Source organism: Pelecanus crispus, chromosome 9 (genome assembly GCF_030463565.1).
Source record: "Pelecanus crispus isolate bPelCri1 chromosome 9, bPelCri1.pri, whole genome shotgun sequence".
Taxonomy (NCBI): domain Eukaryota; kingdom Metazoa; phylum Chordata; class Aves; order Pelecaniformes; family Pelecanidae; genus Pelecanus; species Pelecanus crispus.
Genome location: NC_134651.1, coordinates 11,047,250 through 11,066,284, shown reverse-complemented (window position 1 = coordinate 11,066,284; position 19,035 = coordinate 11,047,250). Strand labels below are relative to the sequence as shown.

At 38.2% G+C, this 19,035-nt stretch overlaps 1 protein-coding gene across 1 annotated transcript; it reads left to right on the top strand.

The window, feature by feature from the left end:
- Positions 1-1,536: 1,536 nt before the first annotated feature.
- On the top strand, positions 1,537-18,664 carry KNG1 (kininogen 1). Its single transcript, XM_009481364.2, has 10 exons — positions 1,537-1,731; positions 4,641-4,751; positions 5,729-5,813; positions 8,291-8,463; positions 10,180-10,287; positions 12,442-12,523; positions 13,620-13,786; positions 15,248-15,355; positions 16,328-16,417; positions 17,972-18,664. The coding sequence occupies exons 1-10, from the start codon at positions 1,537-1,539 to the stop codon at positions 18,662-18,664; spliced, it is 1,812 nt and encodes a 603-aa protein (XP_009479639.1).
- Positions 18,665-19,035: the final 371 nt, after the last annotated feature.

Here is a 19,035-nt window from a genome sequence, read left to right as displayed (position 1 = left end):
AAACATCCATGAGGCATACCCTAGCATAAATTGACTAATGGTGGTTGGGTTACCACCATTACCTAGAAAAGGTCTGAGAATAGTTAATGACTTGTAGTGTAACACTGCAGTGTGGCCTGCACAGGTACTTCCATTGCTAGGGTTGCTGGTGGTGATATACCAGAAATACTGCATTCAAGAACAGCCCTTTTCAAATAGTTCATAATTGCTCTCAGGGGAGGAGAAAAGCAGATGCAGGTAATAACTCTTTCATGTAAATGTTTTCTTTATCACTGAACCTTCCTCACTGGAAACTGAGTTGGGAGGAGCAGGAAGAAAGAACACTGGTGTCTCTTTATACTTTAGCCCCCATCAAGGTAAAGCCCATTCAGACAGACCTGGGACCCCAATGAGTGAGTTAGTTCAGAACAGTTACCTCATAAGCAGGAACATGGGATTAATCTCAAAAAATTAGTAATTTCACCCTCAAAGTAGCTTTTTAATGGCATAAAGTAAAATATAGTGTGAGGGCTACATTGAAGAAAAAGAAACAAAATGGGGACAGCATTTTGTGTAACTGAGTGAAGGTTGTCTTTAAAAGTGCATTATCATGTATGAACAACCTTATTTCCGGCATAGTTTATCCACAAAGTCTCTAAAGTGCATTTTCTTTAACCAAAACCTGTAGCAAGACACAACTGGAACACTGGAGCTGAGGCAATCCCAAGGTGTTCACAGATTCGAAGCAAAGCCATTTGGTGCTCAACACTGGAGACAAGCACCAGTTGTCCCCAGCCAGCTCTAATTCTGGCTCTGCCAGACACAGGCAACATTACTTAATCCCTTGTTCTTGGGCATCGCTTTCTCTATCGGTAACGATAACAAAACATTATGAAGACTGACTAATCCATGGTCCAAAGGCAGTCTCCACATGGCAGCGAAGATGGACACTTCCAATAGTAGCGTGAAGGACAAGGTTTATCAAGTGTTGTGGAAGAGTTATGTGACATTCAATGATATGCATCTGTCCAAAGACTTTTTTCAAACACGTTCTGACTTCTCCGAACTATTGCAGTCTGAACACTAAACAGATCTATAAAGTTTACAGGATTGTTGTCCAGAACCAGAACTTCATTGCCAGTGTGACCTTCTTGGGTGTTTTATTTAAGCATCCTAAAATTCATTTTCAGTAGCAGCTTAGATGTTAAGAAAAGAAGCCAGAAAGCTACAAACATTCTGCTCTTTTGCTCAGGGGCCATCCTGCTTAGTCTAAACCTGTCCCCAGCTGCAGCCATTTAGCCTGTTATCTTGATGGCAGGTGGATAACCTTAGTGTCATTCTGGTGACCACACAAAGTTTATTTAGATAAACTCAGAAGTTTATTTGCAGTATAAACAGGGTATGATGAGAACCAACCAACCCCAGCAACCCACTCATTCTGTTTACTTAGCTATTGCTCCTGAAAAACAGAAGAGGTGACTAAAACCCTGTCAGGCATTCCTTTTCCATTTGGTTTTTGAAGAGCCTTCTAATTCAGGGGGCCTCTTTTGTCCAATTATGAAACCTTTCATTGTACTAGCACTCTGTTGTAGTTTTTTCTCCAGCAGAGCCACCCCTCTTCCATTTGAGTTTTTGGACTGTGATGACCTTGATGTCTTTAAAGCTGTCGACACAGCACTGAAGAAATACAATGGAGACAGAGCAACTGGTAATCAATTTGCTCTATACATGGTGATGGAAGCCAAGAGAACTGTAAGTAGACTTTGCAAAAAAAAAAAAAAAAAGACAACCTGTTGGAATTGTTTATGCACTTTGAATCAGATTATCTCCATCTCGTTCATAAGAGAGCAAGCATGACAGCAAAATGTCTTCCAAAAACATTTTAAAAAATCAAAGAAATTACTTGCACAGTAAGATACTTGTTACCATGACAAGCAGGGATGTATATTCTGTTCTTATCAACGGAACTATGTGTGCTGGTGAATCGCTTATTAATGCAAGGACTAAAGAATAGGAAATTTCTATCACTAACACAATTTGTCTTACTAGTCCACTCTGTTTTCTCCTTTCTCTGTTGGGAATTCTACCCCTTTCCATCATCAGTAAGGTTTTCAGATCAATGGCAAAAACACACTTACTAAAAAACCTGAATGTTATCTTGACTTGGGAAGAGTTGGTATCGCACATAAAAAAGAATGACCTGATAAAATTTGGCAATACTCTGAATAAATTGTTTGTGAGTATTATTTGATTGACACTAGTCCTGAGTCACAGATCTATCTAAAAACACTAGGTGGTATTTTAGTCAAATAGGGCGACAGCTAAAATTACAGAAGGAAAAAAGAATGAAACATGATCCTTTGCCTGGAGTCCTTCTGTATAGCCTTAATCTAACAAAAGAGTATTTACCTCTGAGAGGCATTCAAAGATGACATTACCATAATAATGACAAGCATTACTTTACTTGAAAACACCATTAGCATTTTTTTCTACTGGATTGGATTTTCAGATGTAAAACACAAGAAACCCAGCGTCGGAGAGAATATTTTGCACTCCAAAATCACAAGACACTTTTAGCCAGACAGAAATTGACCTCAGAAAGGGGACGTGAATTGCTAAACGCTCACAGGAAACTACTCACATCTCCTGGCACCTCCCCTCTGGTTTTCCTGATTTCAAACTGGGCAGATTTTAGCATGTAGTGACAAAGACTAAAATCTGGCAAACATTTTATACAATTAATATTAAACAAAGGAATTGTCCCACTGTCTTCACTGAACTACACGCATCCTTAACAACAGCCAAATGCAAACATCTTTATATCGGATCTGTAACACCATCTTCCTTTTGCTGATGTTCCCAAAGGACAGATACTAGTTTCAGTATTTTATCTTAAAGAATGTTCTATTTTTAATACATATTTATTGCAATTATTATTCATCTTTCCTTCTCTAGATATCCATCTTTCCTTTTCTTAAAAGATCTGAGGTAGAAATCAATTATTACTTTTAATCATTGATCTGACTATGATGTTAAGTAAAAAACAGAAAAGGAATCTGCAATAGAGATTTCCTCATATTCGATATTCTTTTTCTAAAAAGAGTATAGGTTTTCCTCATCAGTAGTCTCACAGTGTTGAATGCATTAATTAAATAGTTGGTTATTACATATTCATGTACATTCATTATTGATAAGGTAATAAAACATAAAAGCTGACTGGTGAAAGACTGAACCTGCCCCAGTTAAAAGCATAGCTGTTCATAATAATAATGAAATAATCTAAAAACAAATAACATACAGAAACAATACCTTTTCTCACTGAGCTGATTTATTGCAGATTTAGAACACTGTAACAGAGAACAGAATTTGGCTCTTTTTACGTCCACATCCCAGATAGTATAATCTGATGCAGCTCCATAAATGTCAATTTATACCTGCTGAGGATTAAGTCCATTATATTTTTACAGTCCCTTTCATCCCATTTTACAACCTGCAGCCATTATATCGGGTACCTCTATACCTCTTCATAGTTGTAGCAATACGCAACAGGAATTGAGAGAACACAGAATATAATTCTGTGTCTACACCAGCGTAAATCCAGTATATTCCACCCACGTCAGCTCAGCTTCACTTTCTTGGTACTACTAAGGCAAGAATTATCATTTAATTTTCCCAGCAGTATCATTTGAGGACAACCAGTGTTGAAGTACAGCAACTGTCTGTGTTTGTATTTGAAAAGGCACATTGGCACAGCACTTTTAGTGGCTGTAAAAGATTAGTAACTTCTGGCTTTGTATCTCCTCTAAAGGATGAACCCCAAACCTTGCAGTGTGTCAATGGTACCTGTACGCACAGGCTCACTATTCCGTTTATGGCAAGAAGAAAATAGCCCCTACTGATGTACCAACATCAGAAACACTTCCACTGGCGAGGCCAAACTTTGCTTAATAATTTCATCTTGTGTATTTCATCTTGTGGGATTCCTGAGGCTACCCTCATGAGCCGCTCAGCCTTTAATGCCTATAGGAAAACCGCAGGCACTGCCAAAGGCTGTCTCCAGAGCATATGCCCTCTTCGCCCCTTTCCCCCAAGTAGGCAGGGCAGCTTATGTACCCTGTTACCATAGAGTAAAGGCAGTTTGGGCACTGCCAGGCTGCCTGAGGGTTGCTGGCTGCTGTTTCTGGGCTGCCCGTAGAGTTGTACAGAAGGGAAGCAGACAGATCTGGGAGGAGGCCAAGAGCGAGAGTGAGGGAGTCAGACAGGAGCACAGTCCAAGCTGGTAATTATGCTAACTATCCAAGCAGCAACCCAAATTTGCTTATTTGGAGTACATTTGAATACGACTATAAAACCTAACCACTTATTTCTGTTTTTACAGCCCTTGGTTAAAGCCCTACAAGTTAAAATTAAGGTAGTTGAGCATACCGTATCTATTGTATCGACATACTGTAATTGTAGGTAAGGGCTCAGTAATGTAATTAGATAAGTTAATTGTTGAACTACCAAGATTTGGGAGACCTTGCATGGAGACCTGCAGTTAACCTGAAACCATACTATAAAATATAAGGTAACCAACAAATAGTATTTACCTCTTGAAGCTCTTATCTTTTCACTTGATTTATCACTGTGCAAATGATGACATGGATATTGTTTTTATCCAGGCAGGTCCCGACACACAATTCTATGTGAAATATCGAATATATGAAACCACTTGTGCCACTGAGGAAAACAAACTCTGGCAAGATTGTGATTACAAAGTACCTGCAGAGGCTGTAAGTATGTCATCTTTAAAAGTTCTCTGTACAGAAACTTCAGCATAATGACCAGGACTGCAGTCACCTGGGGAGAAATACAGTAGAGAATTTAAATTTTTTAGCTGTGTTGCTTTTGAGAGCTCATAGGACTAAAGTACAGTACAGAAATGTTTACAACTCTGAAGTTAACCATTATAATAGTGAGTTTACCATTATAATCAAAAATATGTGCAGAAGGGAACATTTCAGTGCTGCAGTATGAAGGTTCACACTAAATGCAACATAAGATACATGTACTGTGAGAGCACGAGGGCTGCGAAACTTTCTACTAATTATGTATAATGGAAACTTGCACAACCAAACTGACTTCAGATCTGCACCAACAAAAATACTGACATGGAAGCCACTCTGGCACAAAATTTACCAGAGGGCTTTTAGCCGTGCAAAGCATGTCTGGCTCCTGCTACTAGAGAGCACCAAGAGGAGGTACCAGTGGGGCACACATAGTGTGCAGAACACTGCACATTTCCAGAGGAAGTCACTGTTAGGTCACACAAAACACAATGCAAAGAAAAGGATGATGGTGATAATCTCTTTTGAATCAATGTGAAATGCCATGGTCATTGCTGCATACCTCATACTAGCAGAGAGGAAATTTAGGTAAATACCCAGTTTATACAGACTTTATTTATGAGGATGTGTTCATTTCCGTTATTCTGACTGTAAATTCTTTAGTTAGTTAATAAGCGTCAATCATGATACAAAGCAATCTTCAAATAATCCGCTCAGTTCATCCCCCACTCTCCTCACAATCAACAAAACCGTTCCTTTTCCAGTATCAAAAGAGCAAAATAGACATTACTACGAAAGTACATATGAACTTGTTCCCCAAACTCAATTTGCAGCTGTCAACTTTGTTCAGTAGCTAGAGGAATATATAGCACTGTATTTTTCTTCAGCAAGTTTAAGACAAATGCTGTCATATGTTTTTGCAGAAAACAGGAGAATGCACAGCTCAAGTTCACATGAATAACGCTGAAATAACAAGTAATGTTTCACAAGACTGTAAAATTTTTCCAGGTATGTAACTGTTTGGGGCAGCATTCAACAAGTATGTTGACAGTTAAGAATGGTAAAAATATAATACTGAGACTTTCAGGTAATTTTAAAGGTCGGAGCTCCTTATCATTCTACTCAGACATTTAAAAATAGTCTTCCATAAGCAACTACATGTTAGAGAGAAAATTTCGCTTCACTGTTATATACATATAGGCTAACTCAGTGAAGCACTGGCAGTTTCTATCTAGGGTAATGAAAACCGGCACGTGCACGTGTAGTAAGTTTCTTCAAACACTGGAATTATACCAACTTAAAATTAATTTGCGTAAGACCAAAAGCATATCCGTAACTTAGAGACTAGATACAACTTGTCGCACTTTAATTTTCTGTCCTTACTTATTCTAAAAATTTCTGGCATAATTTTGTACTTGAAAAAGACTTTATATGACAAAATTGTACCTTAATTTTCTCCAAACTAAAAATGACTAAATTATTTCTGTTAAAGTTTACCAAAACAAATATTTACCCCAGCCAAAAAAAAAGAACAAAAAAAATTCATTTACAAAATAAAAATCTAGCAGTGATGTAATTATGTAAGAGAGACTGTGATATCTTTTAGACCTTAACAGTAAGCAGCACTACATTTCTTGCCTATAAGACATTCATATATGACTATTATGTTCACATAGTAGTTTCCTTTATCAGAAAGAGATCACATTGTTTTAAAGCTTTGCAACAGAGATCCCTATGTGCCTATGCCTAGTGTTCATGTAAGACATATCCAAGCTAGCTTTAAAATACTCATCTAACTGATAGCAGGGAGCTAAGTGCATATTAACTACAGAAATATTTACCATAATTTCTGAGATGTTTGGCAGCTCATCTTTGGTTTTTGTTCCTAGTCACCTTGTTTAAAGCTTAAAAGACCATACCTACAGCCAGTGTCCTTCTAGGAACTGCAGTACACATAAACTCCATGTTCTGCTACTGAATAAACGCTGCTTTAGGTGCATTTGTAGGGCAATGGTGACACCTAGTTGCCAGTAAAAGGTGTGTGAATCCCACAGAGAATGCATGGGAAATTTGCATTTGGATCTTTGCTTAGAAAGCTAAAAAAGGCATACATAAATTAAATGAATCACGTATTCAGCCTAAGCAGCTCATCTCTTGGTAACAAGTTATAGCAACTCTGAAAAAAGAATACACATTTGTTCAGCACTTAGGAAAATGCTGAGACCATAGTTGGTTTAGAACTGGGTGTACCGTTGTTTTATTATCTCCTTAGCGATTACTCCCTGAAAACATGGTCACGTTTTTGTAACACATATATATTTGTCATTACTGACTCAAAATAAGCAATGCTAGAAATACAAAGGGCCAGACTTTGTTCAAGTACCCCTTGAAGAGCTAAGACTAAATAGTATTGCTTACACTAAGACATTCCAAATGTACAGAGGAGCCATATCAAATCCAAAGGTTTCAAACAGAAAGAGTGAAACAATAAACCCTAACTGGTGAGCGATTTCCCCACCATGTTCGGCACCACGCTGTTCAGCCTTCTTGGTGGAACCATTTGATCATAATGACCCTGGACTGGTTTCCTGGCTGGCGCAAGCTGGCGTAACTCCACTAAAGCTAGTTTATGCCAGCTGAGGATCAGGCGCACAAATTTTACTTCAATTCCACAGAGACCGCATATTGTCCCACTTTCATTCTCAAGTTCACTGAATCATGAAATTAATTTATGTACTGAACTATAAAATTAATTTATGAAAATCCAATCCATGATTACTAGAAAGGAAAGAGAGTTAATAGGATTAGTAGCAGGAAACAGAAGTTTGAGCATCCCCATCAAGCTTGTCTATTCACAGCCAATCCAGCTGGTTAAGCCAGAAGGTAACACCAAGTGGTAACTGGCAGCCAAAGTGACTAGCAGGGGGAGTTCAAACAACACAGCAGCAGGATAGTTCGACTACAGTCCCCAAGGAACTCAGAGTCAGACCAGTTCACATGTGTGAGCACACGCACTCCTGTCAAATTCCCCATTCTGAAACATGGTGAGGATAGTATGCAGCTGCACACAGTGGGTGAGCTTTGAAGAATTTGAATAACATCTCCTTAATTGTAGCCTCCACTAGTTCTTCCCTGACTGAATGAGGGATAATCCTTCCTCAGTGGTGTCAAAACTACATGCAAAGCTTTTCAGAGAGTCAATGACTCCTGAACTCACTCCTCTGAATGAAGTTTGCTGCTAAATCCATGCCTGGATGCAAATGTCATGGATGGCCCCTACCACCACAAACCAAAGCATGTTTCTAAATACACTGAATGTCTTTGCAGGCCCTGAAACTGAAATGTGGGTTTGGCTGATCACTCCAATTAAAAGCAGGAAAGGTACTTGCTCATTGAACCATTTTTCTTATTCCCAGATAGGAAAAATTAAAACCTGAGGCTGTTTTACATGAAGCCCTATATTTTTTGGTTTGCTTCTTTTCTAGCTATGCCAAAGGTAACACTTACTGAGGCTACATGTCTTGGATGCTACCATCCTATATCAAGTGACAGTCCAGAAGTGTCAGAAATTCTGAAACAAGCCATTCAAAAGTTTAACAGGCACAGTGCTGAACCTGCCCTTTTTAAGCTTGTGGAAATAAAAGAAGCTAAAAAACAGGTTTGTATGCTTTTTCTCTAAATTTTACCAAAACCCCCACCAAAACCAGGTACCTCAGTTGTTTTATGTACATCTTCCTGATTTTTAAGGTCGCTTATATTTCCTAAGAAAAGCATACAAAATGCATATAGAGTGTAGGCCCTGTAAATACTTCTCTTAATTGCTAAGGAATCATAAATGGTTACCTACTGGATTTTCAGAGCTTTCAACTTTACAAACTGATAGTAAACATATTTTTTCTTTATCTGCAGTTGCATCTAACCAGTGTTTAGCACCAGTTTATTTGCATTCAGTGCTGACACAGGCATCGTGTGTCATCTCAGATGCTCTCAGGTATTCCACCCGGCCTCTCCCTGAAGCTCCAGCAGGAGCAGATCTCTCCTAGGTTCTGTGCCAAAACTGCCAGCCTGCACAGATGTCTCATACTCTACAGCCTCTCAAACAGCAGCAGGCATCTATGTTTTTGCAATGCAATAGGACCCATATGTCAGCAGCTGCTATATGCTATAGGATGGGTAAACCCCATACAGGAAAAATGGGTAAGAAAACCAGAAAGCCAGCATGTCATTTGCTGAAAGATATCTGCACACAGGAACATCTCCTTTGCAAGAAAGGACTGCTCAGGTCACAGAAATTCCGTGTCATCTGGTATTCCATGCAACAATTATTTCCCTGTGAAAGGCCCCCCTATGGATTGGTGTGATGTTGCTAGAAAGTTAAGTTTCTTATTTGGTTTTTAACCAGTGTATAACCCAATGCCAAATACAGACCCTTTTCTTTGAATGTGTATGTATTTAGTTAGCCAAAAAGCATCTTCTGGCCTCATGTGAAGTTGACCCATGATTTAATTCAGACTGTCCTTTTTCTATTTATTGATGGCAACGATCCTCTTAGCTGAAAGACAAGCTTGTACAGCATTTAAGCCACATGACAAAATGTCACAGACAGACTGCAGGCCAGCAGCTGGAAAGAGAACCATCATGTAACTTCTGGCCAACAGAGACTAGTGAGAGCCCTCCACTTTAATTGATCTGCAATGGAAAGTTCCTATATTTGATCCTTATTTCTGCTTTTTAATCCAATGCTCCCTGACCCAACACTGTGACATGGAGAGATTTCATGGGTGAGAAGCAGTAGCCACAGGGAGGAAAACTGAACCGCTTCCTAGAGACAAAATGAAAAAAAGGATCACAAATCCAGACAAAACAGCGGGTGGGGGAAGGTAAAACCCGAGGCAGACACAATTCTAGGTAGATGATAAATGCAGGACACTCAATAACAAATGATGTCAGCAGTATAAAGTTACTTTATTCAGATACTGTTTTACTGTGTCCCACGCTCAGGAATGTAGGACTTGCCAAGCTGTATTAGTATAGTCATCTATCTAGACCGGCTTCCTGTCACTGGGAGTAATAAGTAACAGATACTTTGGAAGAAAGCGCAAGAAACCAAGCACTATGAGGCTGCAGGCTTGCCAGGAAAAGTGGAATCCAAACACAAAGTGCACTTCTAATATATGCATGACTTAGTTTACTTTTTGTATCACAAGGCCAAGATTTGTTTTGCTGTCCATATTCTATGGCTCAATGACTGCACAGTGACTTGATGGGTGGGAGGCACTAGAGTAGTTTTGCTTTCTTTGCTAATCACATTTAATAGTTTAACTTCCGAGTTTGTATTGGTTTACATAACATATCTCCTAAATACCTGTTCCAGGTGGTAGCTGGATGGAATTACATAATTAAATATGAAATCGAGGAGACTAATTGCTCCAAAGACCAATTTCAAGATTTAACTCCAGAGTGCAAACCCACTTCTAGAGGTGTAAGTAATCTTCAAAATCTGTTTATCAAGAAAATATCATATTAACAAATAATCATTGAGATCTGACTCAAGAAAATATTTATAGTCTTGCTTCACTTTGTGAATGAAGTTTAAATCCAGGCTTATAGATAACTGTCTATTTATGCAAGTAGAACATCCATGCCTTCTCCTGAATCGGCGACTAAGGTGACCACTGAAATGTTTACAGATTACTCTATAGAATCTAAACAGTCTCACCCAAATAATAAATCCCTTGAGAAGTTCCTATCCAGATATCCAAGGAGTTACCCAGGTACAACCCAAAAAGCACTAATTATAATTAGCACTGTTTTTCCAGCTTAAGACATATTTTCTAAGAAAAGTAAGTAGCTGATTATTACTTAACCTCTACCACAGTCCAAATAAGAAAGCTTCAAAAGAAATTTGTTAACAAACATACATACTCTAGCTAAACAGTGTTGCAAAACCAGGTACTTTCTCTGCTTCTCTGACCTGGAACAGAATTAGCTGCACCAAAAATAGAGGGTAGCTCTCCCAACCAGCCTCCCTGAAACAGCTCCCCATGGGGTCAGACAAGCGCTTCTACAAATATGAGGTAGAAGGCAGGAACATGGAGTCATAATGAACAGTGGAGGTCAATGGGAAGGGGGGAACCACAGGAGTCCTGACTTGCATCTGTTTGAGCTGTTGTGGAGGTGCACTGTTGAGTGTTACATTCAAGAGTCTCTCCTGTTCAAAAATTACTCCTTGGATGTCTCAAGAATGTTTCAGAAGCATTGGTCAAAAAAGGAAAGAATGACAACACTGTGGTAAATAATAGGAGAGTGAGAATCAGACTAGCTGAAGCAAATCTCTCCACTACCCATGCTCGCCCTTAAACCTTAAGGAAGTTACTTAATCTGCTTGAGTCTGAGTTTCCCAACCTGTCACCTAGAGGTCATGGCTTCTGTCCACCTCCCACAAGGCAGGAGTGCTACCTCATTCACATACTGCTTTGATCACGCAGGGCTTGTGGGATTGGATCTTTGTCGCTTATCCCCTGAACTGTTAAGCAGCCTTGCTAATAGATCATTGACAGATATTAGAATATGATATTCCAAGAATATTCCATACCTTGGAATGACCAAATTCCAGGGAAGTTCTTCCATACCTTTATTCAGCTCTGTACTGTTCATTTTGAAATGGGAGGACCAGAATTGCACCCTGTATTCAACATGCATGTGAATCACAGAGGTATAGTGGGGCATAATGTCATTCTCTTTAACCTGGATAATAAGCCTTGACATTTTTTAATCATTTTTTCTAAACCATTACTAAGCAGATTTTTTTATGGATTACATTTTCAAGTATCTGTCATAGCCCTAGGATCTTGATCCTGAATTGTAACAGTCTTCCTTCTTATTCTACAGTTGATTAGTTTCCTTTAGAGCCTTTGGTAAGGGACTTCACCAAAACCTTTTTGAAAATATACGTATACTTTATCAACAGGTCTCTTTACCTGCTTTTGTTGATGCTTTTGAAGAACTTTGACAAATCTGCAAAATACAACTTCTGTTTACAACAAAAACCCCGGTCTCTCCTTGATGTATTCATGCCTCCTAGTTCTTTCCTTATTACCATTTCTAATCACTTGAATGGTACAGATATGAGTTTTATGGGTCTGTAACCTTTTTAAAAAAAGAACAGGATCAACACCTGCTTTCTTCCAGCTGTAAGATATCAAGGCAATTTTAAGCAAGTCATCTACCAAAGTTCCTTTAGAACACCTGAGTAAATACAAGAAAGTAATGTTTGATTTGTTAATTGTATAATCTTCTTTTTGGTCTTTACAGTTTGAGATAGACATTCAAGTGAGTTCTCCATAAAATAGGATTCTGGCTTGTAAACGTCCCCATTTCCTTCTGTAATTAAGGCATAAAAATAGTTCATTTAGCTTCTCTTTTATGGTTTTATTTTCTCTGAGTGGTCCTTTTGAATCCTGATCATTTTTTGGCTCTGCAGACTGTCTCTCAGGCTTCTTCAGTATATTGAAGGAAGGAAGGAAGTAATTAGTAGTAGTATGCTTGACTTATTCTGTTAGCAGGAAGGTATTGGGATGTGAGCTTGTTCATTATTTCTAAATAATAAGAAGCTGATTTGGGTTTTTTACTCCAGCATGTAGGTAAATGTGATGCCAAAGCATATGCAAATACTCACGGAGAGATCGTAGATATTGCAAGCCAATGCAAGCTTCCAGGTATGTAATAAGCACTATCAATTTTAAAAGCTCTGCAATTCTCAATGCTTTTTTACAATTGTAAAAAAAGACAAAATAAAAATGCAATAGATGAAAACAGATAATAACAAGAGAAAGTAATTCTTCTGGGACCAAAAAAGCACTGCCTCTTAATGAAATATTACCACAGATTTTTTTTCACTTCCTACAAGTATTTCATATGCAGCTGAAAGTTACATTTTATCATTTATATACTGCCCTATTTGTATGACATGGAGCTGGTTGCTGACTTTCATTTGGAGATTAACAGATACAAACTCAGAGTATAACTGTCATACAAAACATTATTCCTTTTCCACCACAATGACAAGCGAGTTAGTAGCATGTTGTTTAAATAAGTAACTTCTTGTAACCTTCCAAAGAGCTCCAATGTATTCTTTTGAAAGGCAAAGGAGCTGAGGACTTTAAGATTTTACCCAAAATCGGTAATTCACCATAATATTTTTTTCATGTTGCATGGCTAAACTTACATTTGATATTACAGGCTTATTTTTTTCCCTAGTACATAAATTACTTAGAATTTATAAGGTCATTACAGTCAAACTCCCAAATGGTTTTCTTATTGTTACTTTTTCCTTTTTTATCAGAGCTCCAGAGCTTTAGAACAGGGAGTACAGTACTACTCCATGTAGTCAGTGCTGCATTCTCACCCATGCGGACTTGTTTTTCTTCAAGAAATGATAGAGATATTCTTCAAAACACTCATTTATTGCCAATAACATGCACCTCTTGTTTCACCTGATTCAGGTCCTTCTACATGTATAGACATTCCCCCTCATTTGCAAGCTACCCGCAATTGGTACACAGAATTCTTGTTTCTATGAGAAAACTGTTGTTAGGTGTCCAATGTGACACTAGGTGCTGATGCAGTGCCCTTTTAGATAACCAAGATATGATAATGCTGACTATCTAAAACTCAAAGATACTTTGGTTTCATTTGATAGACCCAAATACAAAGTGTTCCAGAAGGCAGGGGTTTATAACTAACTGTTTTTCCCCAGCCTATATCTACATTGACTCTTGTTCCTTAGATCTGAATTCTGTTGGTTTCTTTCAGTTGAAGGCACGGTAATTCCTGCCATTCGCACTGGTTGTCTGCAGACTATCCCAAAAGACAGTCCAGGACTGAAGGAACTACTGAAGGCTTCTGTGGAGAAGTATAATTCGGAGAACGATGATGATTTCTACTATAAAGGTGGAGAAATAGAAACAGCAGCAGTTCAGGTTGGGATATACCACAGAGATGAGGAACAGACATGGCAGTGTTATTGGTCTGAGCTGAATGTTAGCTAAAGTTTGTATTTAATTTGAAAGAATGTTTTTCTCTAAGTGTTGATACATGTGGTAACTGAACTAATCCATGCAATTTTTCTTGCAAAATTTTATCCATCTTGGCTTGCATTCAGAAGTGATATAAAAATCTCCCATCTCTTGATTTTTTAATTTGTCTTAACACAATGGGAAGAAGGTTGACTTAGGATATCTCGTTTCTGTATACCTACCCCACTTTTTACCAGCCTTTGTAACATACCTTAGACTTTTAAAGTAGAAAAGATTTTAGACAAAACTACCCACTTGATCCACCACACCAGTACTCTGTTATTTTAGGCACTGTCCACCCTACAGTAGCTGTAAGCTCCCAGAAATGGGGCTTCCCAATTTCCCTTAGAAAGCTGTTAATTTATATACTGATTCTGCTGCTAATAATACTCCAGCTAGATTCAGAAGAGAAGATCTGTGCATAACTTAAGATATACAGATAAATACAGCTGGATAAAGAAGAACAAGGAATCAGGAGGATAACATTGGTCAGCATTTGCCTTGTTTACTGTCCCAACATATCACAACAGAGGTTTAGGACACAATTGAAAATCACAGTGGAGCAATTCAGAAAATACTTTGTCAACAACTTCTCCTGAGCATGAGGGGTACCACTGGAGGAGGCACTAAAAGCACACCAGAGTTTTTCTGAATAGCTCATGTTATCTTACTAATAATATCTGTGCTTTTTCCTCTTTTAAACCCTTTTTCTTCTTTTAGACCTTTTTTCTTCTTTCAAGCTTTTTTCTTCTTTCTCACTTTTCATGTAATGATTGATATTAGCATGCATACATTTTTAAAATATACTTAAGAGACAGAATTTCATGTTTTGCCTGCTGTCTCTGAAGGAAGATATATTGTCTTGGGCTCTGTAAAAAGTACTAAGAGAACCTGTACCAGGCACATTCTTGTACCCATGCAGTTTCTCTCCTTAATGTATTTGGCAAATATGTTCATTTTCAACTGAGCCTGTTCGTCACCCACTTCATTTTACTCACATTCCACTTTTCTTACATCATATTTGGCTCTCTACAGCGGAATCTCTAATGATTTATTTAGTTATTAAAGAAATTACTACAGGCATCCAATAAAACAAAGCCAAAACTGTGGGCCTGATATTATTCTGACCTTTCTGTTTCCTTCAATTTCAATGCTGGAATTTTTGAGAATAGGAACTGAACTAAATAAGTTGATTAGAAGCAGACAGCTTTGCTGCCAAATATTTTAATACTGTTCTCAACTGTTGCCCCAGTGGTCAGGATCTGTAGAATATAAGTCGTATAAGCTTGCAGAAAAACATCTTTCCTGTGAACCTTTTTTAATAAAATGCCTTTACCACAGAAAGCCTTCTTGCTAATTTTTCAGGTGGTTGCAGGACAAAACTACCATTTAACGTTTTCAGTCCAGAAGACAAACTGCTCAAAGAAAGAGTTTGAAAAACTTAGTGAAGACTGTGAAGCTGCAGCAGACAGTGTAAGTAATGATGATGATGTCAAGTGTAATGATCCTAATGGACAAATTCATTTGCACCAGAAATTGTAAACACTTAATTCAGATCTCATCCTGAGTTCTGTTACCTCTCTCAGCAAACTTTTGTTTCAACAAGAAGGACACCTTTCACTGTTTGTAACCTAAGCCAGGGACAGTGTTAGTAAAACATGAAGCTTAAACTGAGTGACTCCAACTGCAGGATTGGTGCTCACTGCAAAGCAAAAGGAACTTTCTTCTGATAATAATGAATCAAAGAAAGGAGGGGAGGAGGCTGCTGCAAGATGAAATAGCTGCAATGCTCCTGACTGTGGACTTGCGGCTAAGGAGATTGGGGTGTTACTGGTGTGCAAAGGAATGATGTTTCTGGAGTGCATGCTGCTGATACCAGGAAAATGTGTTCCAGACGCTGGAAAGTAATGCTGATAGGGCCAGAAACCACCTGCAAGGGATTTGGTTGGGGAAGAGAGGCTTTATTTCCCCTCTCTTTTCCCACCATATGAACAGTGCTTACCAGTGAGATATTAAAGTCTTTTAGTGCAGCAGGCACTAAACAGAATAAAATCCCTTTCTATCTTAATTTCCCATTTTTTAGTAGGAGAAATGCCACCAACAAACAATATTAGGAAAATTCTTAGGAATATCATGAAGATTAAAGAGTTAGTGCTCAAAAAGTGCTGGAGGTGAAAAATCCAATTTTTCACGATCCAATCTCCAATCCAAAGTTGAATTAAAATATTCACACAGGCATACTATAACCTCAAAGAGCTAAGCAGTGATGTGTCCCAATACAGAAGTCTCCATCACTAAGATGGATTTCATAGATATTTGGGTAATGTTCCAAGTATATTTGTATTTAAAAGTACGATTTAAAAAATCATCATTTTTCATGCACAACTCTTCCTTTGTGTCTGATGTTTTGTTGCCTTAATGTGTTGAGTTTTGTTTTGTCAACAGGTACCATTTACATGCAAAGCACAAGTTCACGTGATCCCATGGGAGAATAAAATCTCACCCCAGGTTAACTGCTCTATAGGACCATCAAGGGTACGATTCCTCTTCATTACCCATCATCATAAGTAGAGCACAGCACAAAGGCAGTCATTAAATTCTTTATCCATTCCAAATTATCCCATATTCTGTACCAAAAATAAAGGAACACACAGTTCTTTTAACAGCCTCAGTAAGGCCACACTCCTCCCTCTACCCTTAGCAACTTGTTGCATCAAAGTCAGTGTCACCACAAGGTGAGACAAGGGACAACACAGTGATTCCAGAAATACAAAGGCAACAGGACAGAGAGAACATTCTGCCTGTTGACCACTCCTTGGCATTATCAGTTAAGCTCTGAAGTATAAAGCCCCATCAGCTCCTTTGAATTATGATCCATACTAGGTTTCAAAACTGAGACAAAAACGTATTTGGCAACGCAGTAATTATACCCCACAGACTTCAAAAACATCTGTGAATCTTTTCATATTAGTAGAGTAGCAGATCTCCTGCCACAAGCTGTCAATCTCTGCAGGAAGATCTTCAGTTTCCTTCCTGCCCAGCTCCATGATTAACTAGCCCTGAACATGGGTCAGTTTGAAAATTTCAGAATGGAATATAAATCTGTTTCATTATCAGAACTTTTTTTAGTTCTGGTGATTGCAGGTTTTTTTTAATAAACGCAGGGACTCCCATGTTCCCCAATGAAGAAGAGAAGATACACTGAATAAAGTGAGATTGATTAACTTGCATTCATAATCAATAACTTTACTGTGCTCTGCACCTTCATAACTACCTATTCATTCATTATGTATCAACTAATAAATGTCTCTCCTCTTTGTTTTCACTACAATATTGTATCCACATCAACTTGCAAACTTAGCTCCATCCCAAACAACTCTGATTGGCAGCTAGATAATGATCAGACACTTTGGTAGACAGAAATGAAACCCATGTTGGATAGTGACTGTACACCATGCATTCAGTCTTTGTCTTCCAGTTGAAGAGTGATGGGGAAATAGAGATTACTCAATAACAACTGAATGTTTTATATTATCAGCTTTAACCTGTATCTGCTATTTCTAAGCAGTCTCATGAAATGCATATGTCAAATCTAGAAACAAAAAATTAAATAGTTAACACTTCATATAACAGAACGACCCAGATATTTTGTGTATTCTGGCATTGAGACTACTCGGAGATGTGTTAGCCTTTAGCATAAATTGGTTTTATACATCGGAGTGTTATACTCTAACAAGCACAGGGATATTTAGTCCTAGAAATCAACTGTATTGTTCATAAATTAAAACCAGTACACATGTTTTTCTCTATAGTATCTTTCCCATGTTAAACTGGCAGAATTTCAGTGATATATAAATTGTTCTTTTAAAATATAACTGCTAAAATACTCTGCAGTTATTTGGGAGGATGTTTATGTTTCCATGCTTATCAGATAGAAAAGATAATTATTTAGTTTACTTTAAAAATCTGATAACATATTTTTGCTAAATGACTTATGCACTGCAATGAGCCAACTTCTGAATTTCCCAAATCTGAAGCTATTGTTCTTGTTCATGTAACAAATATGGTTATTATTGCAATGTTTTTTAGACTTTACTTCTAAGAAGGCCTCCTGGATTCACACCTTTCCGAAGCTTTGCTGCACTAGACCAGCCAAATGAAATTTCATGCTCTGACACAAATGCAGAAGAAAGGCAAAGACCTGGCAAAGAAACAAGACAAGATGGTGGACCGGAACCAGAAAGCGAAGGTGAACACAGGCATAAACACAGGCATAAACACAGGCATAAACACAGAAAGGATCATGAGTCTGACAAAAGGCATAGGCATGAAATTGCTTGTGGGCACAGAACTGGCCACAGGTGTGGGCATAAAAGCCACAGTGATTACGGTAAACATAAACACCCAACCCCCAAATCTTCTGAGGAGTCCAATGAAAGGGTTTTTAATCAAAACGAAACCTTCCCATCGTCCAGTGCTGAAACAGCAGAGCTAGTTAATCCAGGGCTTGCAAGAAAGGAAACCAGTACACCTGCAGAACCACTAATTCTTCCTGATATTTCTTTATTTAATGGGTTGCCAGATCGCCCAGAATCTCCTCTCCCCAGATGTCCTGGGAAACCATGGAAACGAATTATGGACCTTCCAGCCCCTTCCAGCTTTCCCAGAGTATTCACAGATGAGGATCTCTTGCCTTCTGCAGTAGAAAATATCAATCCAGCAACAGAAAACTCAACACCTCCCCCAAACAGAAACCTTGATCTCTCAGATGCTTTACTGTAATTCTAACATTGTAGGATCCTTTTCAAAAATTATACATAGAAAAGTACTGTCTTTTGAAATGTATAAAATGTGAAGACACAAAAGCTCCTATTCTGTTAGCTAAGATACTCAAGTAGGTCACCAGCACTTCTGGGGACCTAAGACCATATGGCAATACTCTGTATTTGCATATATTTGCAAAGATGTAAATCAGGCAATGGCACCAATGATTCAGAACAAGTCTAGTAAAGGGACCAGGCAAGTCAACAGCCTTTGCTGCAGAAGTTAAAATTGTATCTCATCTGCCTCAAGTTGCTATAAGCACGAAGTGAATCACTGCATCAAATCTCACTGTATTATGTTTAAAACAATGGCACAAAGAATTTCGCAGA